The 9,722-nt window shown below is 51.8% G+C and overlaps 1 protein-coding gene across 1 annotated transcript in view; it reads left to right on the forward strand.

Moving 5' to 3' along the window:
* The window catches only part of MMP11 (matrix metallopeptidase 11), a 32,077-nt gene extending 22,361 nt beyond the window's left edge, over positions 1 to 9,716 (forward strand). The window contains 7 exon segments of the mRNA XM_014310092.2: positions 1,072 to 1,232; positions 2,248 to 2,381; positions 5,024 to 5,271; positions 5,802 to 5,852; positions 5,855 to 6,032; positions 7,361 to 7,618; positions 8,783 to 9,716. Of these exon segments, the coding sequence (XP_014165567.1) occupies positions 1,072 to 1,232; positions 2,248 to 2,381; positions 5,024 to 5,271; positions 5,802 to 5,852; positions 5,855 to 6,032; positions 7,361 to 7,618; positions 8,783 to 8,916 (1,164 nt within the window). The 3' untranslated portion in view covers positions 8,917 to 9,716.
* Positions 9,717 to 9,722: the final 6 nt, after the last annotated feature.

Raw genomic sequence — 9,722 nt, forward strand, 5'->3', positions numbered from 1 at the left:
CTCCTGAGCACACTCCACAAACACAGCTGCTCTCCTGTTGTGCACAGCCATTGCCTCAGCCCCAGGCAGTGCCACACCAGCACCCCTGGGCACACAGGGTCACTGCCCTCACTCTGTCACTGCCCTCACTCTTGTCACTGCCCTCACACTGTCACTGCCCTCACTCTGCCACTGCCCTCACATGTTCTGAGCTGAGCCCCCACCACCAGCACTCTCCTGCTGTGCCTCTGCCCCCCCAGCCACCCCGCAGGGGGCTCACCTCACAGTTTATTTTAAAGAGATCTTTTTATTCAGCTGTTTCTGATGGTCCCATAAACACCACTTCAGTGTACAGTTTTGCCCAAATCACGCCACACATTCTCTGTTGTGAATCGGCCCAACGGACTGCAGGGAGGGTTGTGCTGCCTCTGCAGCTGCCCTCAGGGCTAGGAGTGGAGAAGTGAGCACAGGCATATGGACCTTGACAGAATGTAAATCATCTTGTGCTTAATCCAATGCAGGAGATCATTCCTCACACCATCAGGAGGCTGCAGATAACAGAAAGGCTTATTCCCTTTTTTTTCTTTTTGGTCAGTAGTGTTAAAGAAAGAAACACAGCAGAGATTTACATACAGCAACTGTTAATGGAAGGGAAACTTCCCTCTGTGGCAGACCTTTCAGTCTGCTCCTGTTATTGGAGGAAGTGGGAGCAACTCCTCAGTGAACCCGAGTTTTGCAGTGGCAAAAAATGCAGAGATTAAGGAGAAGAAATCACATCACACCACTCTCAGGAATCTTTGTGGTGGCAGCCTTGCAGGGGATAGACCTGGGGAGTGCTGTGGCACTTCGGAACAACACAGAATCTGCAAAACTCTCCAGGGAGCTCACCTCTGACACATCAGCCAGAGGGTTCCAACACTGATGGGATTTATCTGCTGCACATGTTGCTTGGTAGAGAGGGCTGGAGCAGTGCATGTATGGATTGGAGACGTTCTGGTGCTGGGGATGGTGGCCCTGGTGATGCTGATTGTAGAGCTGTGTCTTCCTCACAGCCCTGTCCATGGGACAGCAGCTGATGCTCTCCTCATCCAGCGTCTGTTGCCTTCCAGAATTATCAGGTTCCCATGGCAACTTGTAAAAGCTAAGGTGAGGAGGACCATAGAGGAAGCTTTGAAAGTCTGGAGTGATGTGACCCCGCTGACGTTCACCGAGGTGCAGGAGGGACGGGCTGACATCGTCATCGACTTCACAAGGTGGGCACGGCGGGCAGCACACCCTGCCCCTGCCAGGGGAGCAGGGCTGGACCCAGAGCAGAGACCTGCCAGCACACAGCTCAGGCACTCACATGGAGGCTCATATTTCTGCTTTCAGACACTGGGATCGTTTCAGTTTTGTCAGTCGTGGGCTGCTGGGTGTGAGTGCAGCTGTTGCACACAGCACCGTTACTGATCATCCATTCATTTTCCTGGTACATTTATGTTTCTCTGCCCACAGGCTGTTTTCTTAAGCGTTTGTTTTGATTTTCCATCTTCAGGTCCTCCATCCTGTCCCTTGAGTGAAGGATGTAACTGTCTGCCCAAAGACAAATATAGTTTCTTGGTTAAGGGAATCTTGGCTCCTGGCCTGAAATTCCCTTTTGGCAAAATACTCACTGGGGCAAAGACTTCCCTGAGCTGCGTGTTTGTACAGAGCTAATGAGGGCAGTGGAGACTGTCCAAGCAGTGATGTGATTTCCACGCTGTGTATTTGTCTCCCTCAGCTCTCTCAAGTGGCCACATCTCTCATGAGTTTCCTTCATTACTCATCAGTGGCTTGGCCTGAGTGAGGACCTGAGAGTTTGGCTGGGTTTTGCTGTCAGTTTTGCTGCCAGCTGCCCCTCCGCAGCCCCCACCACCCAGAAATATCAACTCAATCTTGGCTTAGGCAGTCACCTCCTTAATTCTTTAGGCTTCACAGTCAGTTCTGGGCTGGAAGCTGGAAAGGGGAGGGGGAGAAACATCCCTGAGAAAACATACAAACTCCCCAGAGCTTGGTGTGACTGAGATCTGCTTCCTCAGTGCTTGGTGTGATCAAGCTGCTTCCTCAGGGCTCTGAAGCAGCATTTGGCTTGTGGCAATTGAAATAGCTCTGAGCAGTTGATCTAGACCAGTGGGATGAACTGAGGATGAGGATGAGAGCTGCTGTCCCCTCTCAGCGCCTCCCACCTTTGGCTATGTGATGCTGGGGCTCCATGACCTTTGTCTGAGGTGCAATGTGTCTCCCCTGCAGGTACTGGCACGGAGACAACCTGCCTTTTGATGGGCCTGGAGGGATCCTGGCACACGCATTCTTCCCCAAAACTCACCGGGAAGGAGACGTGCACTTTGACTATGACGAGACCTGGACCATTGGGAACAACCTGGGTATGGCACTGCTTCAGGGGGAGCTGTGGCTGCTCCAGGATGCTTGTCAGTGAACTTGGAAATGGTTCCCTGTGCTGTGGACAGGGACCCTGTAAAACTGACAGGGAATAACTATTTTTGTGGTGACCATTGTGATCTCCCACCAGTTAGAAGCTGGCTGTTAGCATTAAGGTCTTTTTGTCCTTCAGCCACAGCAGAGCTGGTGTCCAGCAGCAGGACCTTGGCTCCCCATGGATTCCTCTTGTGTGGAGCAGCAAGAGATGGCTCTTCTGCCCAGCCATGTGCTCTGCCACTGGGGAATTGCACCCAGCATTGGCAGGAGTCATTAGAAATGAAATGAGGAAAGGATGAGAGAAAACTGAGGATGGAGCTCTCTGTGACACTGTTGTCTTCCAAAGAACAGCCTCATTCCCAGGCCCTGCATGCATTGTTCACCATCTGCCCTCAAACAAGTCCATAAAGGGAAACCACCCAGGCTCCAGCTCTGTCCCCATGAGAATGGTCTGAGAATGCTCTGACCATAAACAACACCACATCCAGTCAAGACTCTTTTTTAGATTTTTGCTAATAATAGATCCAAGCTGGTAGCTCTCAGCCTGGGCACTCAGGGTCTGGTGTCACAGTATCTCATGAGATACGGCACTACTGCCTGGGACCAACTGGAGCAGTGCCCAGAGCATCAGTTTCTGGAAGACTCACCAAAATTAACCCAGGTCAGCTCCTCCTCCTGCTTCCCAGTTTATCTACAAGGACAAAGAAATAATCACAAAGCCCAAGTTAACCCCAGGCCTCTCTGGGGATTCCCAAAAATGCTGGCCATGTCAGTGGGCACCCCCAAAGCCCGTGGGGTGCCACTACCCTGTCAGTGCCAGCTGCAGGCCAGTTTGGCTGCATGGGGCACAGCACTGCTGTGTCTCCTGCTTGTGCTGGCCCAAAACAAGAATCACAAGCACAGGAGCTCTTTGCAGAGAGGTTTCTGCTCCTGGGGCAGGGGTGGGCTCTGTTGGTTCTCACCCTCTGTTGTTGAAGAATTTCCTGCATTCTCCCACAAAACAGTGTTGGGGGCAAACCGGGAACTGAAAGTGGACACCAGTTCCCTTGAGAATCCAGCTCTATTCCATGGCATTCCCCCTTCTCCCCCCGCTCCCATAACATCCATAAATAACTGTTGTAAAAGCTCTTTGGAGCTAATTGCCATTTAATATGCTGAAAAGAGCTTTAGGATATAAACAGGGATAAATCCTTGACTCAGCTCTCAGTGAGACAGCGAAATCCTTGGCCTCATTTTACTGATGGGAGAGCAGGAGTGTGCCCTGGGGTCACTCCACGAGGACCATCCACGAGGGACACAGGGATGCTGTCCAGCACAGCTCCTTCAGCTGTGCAGTTGTGCACCTCCGCTGCAGAATCTGACAGAACAGCTCATCTGCCAACACTGGAAAGCAGCAAGTGAGGAGCCTGCCAAGCTAAACAGAAGTGTCTGAAAGTTTGTAATAAATCACTGGCATGGAAATCCCACTCTCCCAGCTGACCTAGATGTGTTGATTTAATCAGGTCAGTGCTGTGCAGATTTGTGGCTTCCAGGTAAAGCTGGCCAGTGGAGGAAGGCAGGGCTCACCTTCCCCTCCACCCTTCCCAGGGGTTCCTCCCCACTGTGTTCTCCCTGCTCCTGGTGCTGAGAAGTGACCTGGGAATTCTCCCCTGGAGCCAGCAGGGAAATCCTGCTTGGAGCACCGAGGCTGGCTGAGCCACATCCCTGCTGCTCTCATCACTTGCGCTGCAGCTCAGAGGATTTCTGGCTGAAGGCAAGTGAATGAATATGCTGGTACACAGTGAAATTTACCAGCTTCAGAAAGGACCCTTTGGAAGCTAAACAAAACCTGCCAAACAATACAAGTTTGTGTACTGAATCCCTTTCCCCCCCCTCTCCTTTTGTAGATGCTCCAAGGTCATGTATTCCTAAAACACGGTCTCCCGTAAATCTGTTTAAGTCTGGTGAAGAATTTTCAGACCTTGACATTAGATAATATTTCATGGATTTATTTCTAAATGACACCTTCTTGACACAGTCCCCAGACAAGCAATAAATGAGCTCCCTCTGCTGTCTGTGACAAAGGCCTTTGGCAAGTGTTAATCCCAGAGTTCTCTTACCAACACCAGTATCTTCCACAGTGGGTGTGATCTAAGTGGGACTTGCTGAACTTCAGCTCTAGCCAACAACTTCAAGCTGGGTGGACAAACACCAACCTGAACAAACCACCTCCTACACATCCTTCTCTGTGCAAATTTCTTCTTTCCAAAAGTGCATGGAAAATCCTTTTCTTCCTGGTAGCTGAGGAGGTGGCAAGAGCCTCTGACAACAGAATTGCAGATTACCCATGTGCCCAAGCGTATGAATCGAGTCATGGTGCTTCTGAACCAGTGAACTCCTTTATTATGCCCTTAAAAAAAAAAAAAAGCCCTACAACATATTATTGAGCTACACAGAAGATATCTGGGAACAACACAGTTGGAGGTAGATTTCTCTTTCCTCTTTTTGGACTCCTACAACACATGTCAGTGTCTGGTAACTGGCAGGAACAGACCCAGGAGGCCAAAGCATGTGAGTAGACAAAAGTGTATTCCATCTTTTCCCTTTGTAGGCACTGACCTCCTGCAAGTGGCTGCCCACGAGTTTGGCCATGTGCTAGGCCTGCAGCACACGGCAGTCTCCAAGTCCCTGATGTCCCCTTTCTACATCTTCCGCTACCCCCTGAGCCTGAGCGAGGATGACAAGCAAGGCATCCAGTACCTGTACGGGAAACCCTCAGTGCATCCTGACCCAACCCCGACCCAGCCAGCAGAGCTGCCCCAGCCAGACCTCGAAACAAATGAGATCACCAACGTGGAGGTGAGTGCAGGGCTGCTCTGTACCCTTCCCTGACACCCTGGCTGGGGCTGCCCTGGCAGCAGCTCAAGTTGGTGTCTGCCTCTTCCACCACTGTTGCCATTATAGTGCAAGAGTTCCATATTGCTAGAGTTTCGTACCACCTTGATGTTGTTTTTAGGCAGCTCCTCTAGGCACTGACTCTTCCTTGTACTACCAGTAACCAACTGACTCCCTTGGCCAACCAATCCACTCCTTTATAATGCTCTTCTTATTGGCTATAGCTGTGGCCTGTTAACATCAGGCCTGCTCCTAATCCTTAATAATTAGCTCAGTTGCAACTCTTTAGGGGGTAAGATTACATTGTATACTTCCTTTATTTACTTATGTTCTACCCCCCTACACACCAGCACTGCTGAGCCCAGCCCAGCCCCTACAGCTGGCACTGGGATGTGCAGGGAGGGGATCTCCAGGCAGCCTGTGCCCAACCCAAACGGGGCTGCCGGGGCTCAGGGGGGCTCTGGGGGCAGCCCTGACCCGCTGTGCCTCGGCAGGCCCTGCAGCCCGACGCCTGCCTCACGGCCTTCGATGCTGCAGCCACCATCCGGGGGGGGCGGTTCTCCGGGGGGAGCTGTTCTTCTTCAGCTCGCGCTACGTGTGGCGGCTCCGCGCTGGGAGGCTGCAGGACGGGTACCCAGCCCTGGCCTCTCGCCACTGGCAGGGCATCCCCAGCTCTGTCGATGCCACCTTCGAGGACCCGCTGGGCAACATCTGGTTTTTCCAAGGTAAGAGCTGGGCTGTGATCAGATGGCTCAGAAAGCTCAGTTACTTAGGGGTAGTCAGGACCCAGCAGGTTCCTGGGACAATAAATCCCCTGGAAATCCTCAGAAGTTCAGTAAGCCTTGTTATTTGTTTCCTTAACTATTTAAACTTTTATCACCTATTGAGGACTGAGAACAAGAGTTCACTTTGGTTTTAAACACAGCCACAATATCCCATCCTCCTCCCCTGGAACACAAACATCTGTAATGAGCCTCTGCCCTGGCAGAGGAGACGGAAGGAAACATTTGCTCTATCTCTCCAGCTGTCATGGGAAGCACTGTGCCAGAAGTGAACCCCAGCAGTGCCCTGGTTGTGCTTGTGTCCCCAGGGCCCTGCTCAGGGTGGGGACAGCATTTTCTGTGCTCCTCAGAGACCTGGATGTGGAAATTCCCTAGTACCCCACGGCTTTATGAGCCTACAGGGAGCCTGGGTGCAGAGCCAGGCAACGTCCAGCAACCAGAAAGATTAGGAATGAAACCACCTCCTGGCCATCTCTGGGGTTCAAGGCCAGCAACAAACCCTGTTTCAGCTCCACTGTTTTCTTTAATGCTCTTCCCAAGTGGAGGTTGGGATAGGAGGGATGCAGAATGACCTGGGAACTCGTTGTGGGTGTGCACACCTCACCTGCACTCCATGAGACTGAGTATCAAAATCACACCAGTGGCTCTGCAGGCAGAGCTCCTGCATGAACACATTTCTGAGCACCTGACCTGCACACAAGGGCTTACAGCACTGAAATTGGCAGGCTCCTACGGTGAGTTAAAATGAGATAAGGGGAAAGTATTACATGCTGTAGGCTAATTACAGAGATTCCCATTTTAATCTAATCTGGAACTCTGCTTCCAGTCTCTATATCAACTTGGCAAATTCTTCCTGGTTTCTGCAGCTCGCTCCTTTCCAGCCACATGCCCTCTTTGTGCCTGTGCATGTCCACATGATTTCCAGATGCTGAGATTGCAGGGCAGAGGCTGGTCCCTCCAGCCAAGTCCTTTATAGCTTCCAAAATAGAGAAAATGAGAGAGAAATAGAGAAAACAGAGAAAAATGCTGCTGAAATGGACCCTCCTGTCCCCCATCAACACCCACCAGGCTGGACTGAGGTAGGATGTCAATCATTGACAGCATTTTGGACACACAACAGTGGCAGCATCCATTACACTTGGTGGTGTTTTTGCCTCTCAGGCACAGCTTCCTGTGGGAGCTGTGCCAAGGCACCAGCTCCAGTTGCACAGTTCACTGCCAAATTATCCGAGTTTTTGACCCCTTGTTTCCCTTTTCTGTCTCCTCAATAGATTCCCAGTACTGGATTTACGATGGTGAGAGACGGGTATCCGGTCCCACCCCCATCGTGGAGCTGGGCCTCCCAGCATCCCCAGTGCAGGCAGCTCTGGTGTGGGGGGCTGAGAAGAACAAGATCTACATCTTCAGTGGAGGCAACTACTGGCGCTTCAACCCCCAGAGGCGCCAGGTGGACAACATCTACCCACGGGCCATGGCCGACTGGCGCGGCGTCCCGGCCGAGATCGACGCCGCCTTCCAGGATGAGCTGGGTCAGTGCTCAGCCTGCTCTGCCTCACAGCTCTGCACATGTGGTTGTAGTGGATATTGCCCAGTCACAACACACCCATACAGTGTAGAGGGGCAGTTCCCACCAGTGGGGAGAGAATTGAGAAGTTGTTTCATTGCCATTAATTGCAGCAAGCGATATGTGAGTGTGTGATAGAGAGAAGTCAAATATGTGACCAAGGAATTGTCACAGAGTCCTGCCCACCTCTCACTGCTCCTGGCAAAGGAAGGGATGAGAAGACAACAGAAACACTGCCCACGCTTCTACAGGGGAGCTGAACAAAGAACAGGCTGCTTTTGGTATTGACCAGTGTGACTGTGTTCACAGGGGTCTCAGGATGAGGGAAGAGACGAGGATCTGACTCCATGTTTCAGAAGGCTGATTTATTATTTTATGATATATATTACATTAAAACTATACTAAAAGAATAGAAGAAAGGATTTCCTCATAAGGCTAGCTAAGAATAGAATACAAAGGAATGATAACAAAGGCTTCTGTCCCAGACTCTCTGTCCAAGCCAGCTGACTGCGATTGGCCATTAATTAGAAACAACCAACACAGGCCAATCACAGATGCACCTGTTGCATTCCACAGCAGAAGATAATCAATGTTTACATCTTGTTCCTGAGGCCTCTCAGCTTCTCAGGAGGAAAAATCCTAAGGAAAGGATTTTTCATAAAATCAGACCAGTCCTCCCGTGTGTGCCCCATGCTGAAAACAGTAGGGCAGTGTCACAGAAACACTGGGGACAGCCAGGGTGCTTGGGATGCCAAGTGTGGTGAGTGCCTCTTTCCTCTCTAAGGATGAAGTGAAACAACTCCCCACTGCTTCCAGAATCTAAATTCCAGGGCAGCTTGCCCACAGAACAGATGCTCTGAGCCAGTCTTCATATTTAAACCCACCAGGAAAATAAAATGAAATCCATCCTGTGTACTGTCCAAAAAGTAAAACTAGAGGTTTTATCTAAACTAAAACAGTGTGAAAGAAAAGTGAATGCCACAAGGCTGAGTTCAAGTAAAATCTCCTGTCTCTTCCAGCTCTTTTTCATACTGCATGTGTTGCAGAGTGTCAGCAGAACAAAATGCTGGCAAAGAGCTCTGAGCCACGTGAATGCTGCCTCTTCTAAACCGTCCTCTCTCACCCACAGGTTTTGCCTATTTCCTGAGAGGCCGAGACTATTGGAAGTTTGACCCGGTCCAGGTGAAAGTGCTGGAGGGCTACCCACGCCAGATCAGCCAGGACTTCTTCAGCTGCACACCCTCCTCCAACTCCTTCAGATAAGGGGGATGCCTGTGTCCTCCATGCTCCCCTGTCATCTCCCTTTACCTCCAGCAGCCACACAGAGGGTTCCCTCTGCCATTCCTGGCTTCCTTCCAGGCTCAGCATCTGACACAACAGGTGCCTGTCACAAGTGACAGAGTTTGCTCCTCTCCAGTTCCAGCAGCCCCAGCTTCAGTTGCTATCAATGTAAAAGCAGCTGCCATGTTCTTTACAGGCAAGGGAGGCCACTCTCTTCTAGCAATAACATCCCAAAAGCCACCAGGCCAGCCTGGAATGGGATCACGCTCACATAATTAACCTGAACCCATCCCGTAGAACTGATCCATGACATTTCCTATGTTTACATAACTCACTACAGCAGCCCTTCGCTGCTGCAGACGCTGGCCAAGGAGGAATGACCCCGAGCCCGGGGCTTTGAAGGACACCGACCCTACCGGCAGAGGAGGAGGAGGACAGCGACGTGCGGCTGCTGCCAGAGCCACTCCGCCGGGCAGCCGTGCGGACTGCCAGGGCCCTGCCGCAGCCCTAGCCCGGCTTGCCGTTGTATCCCCAGCATGCCTTAAGATTTTGTACCGATCTGTAAATAGACAAGGGGCCCCCTCCCTCCATCCCTCGCTCCCTCCCCGCTGCTGGGTGCCAGTGCTGGACACTGCCCCGTGCTCATCCCTCTGCGGTTCCCATCCCGGGATGCTCAGATGCACTGATCGCTCCCGAACCGCCGTTCCGGGCCCGGGCTGGCACCGCACACCCGCCGTGCCTGCCCAGCCTCCGGCCGAGCACCCCGGGCTGCGAACAGCCTCCTCCCC

Source organism: Geospiza fortis, unplaced genomic scaffold, assembly GCF_000277835.1.
Source record: "Geospiza fortis unplaced genomic scaffold, GeoFor_1.0 scaffold31, whole genome shotgun sequence".
Lineage (NCBI taxonomy): Eukaryota > Metazoa > Chordata > Aves > Passeriformes > Thraupidae > Geospiza > Geospiza fortis.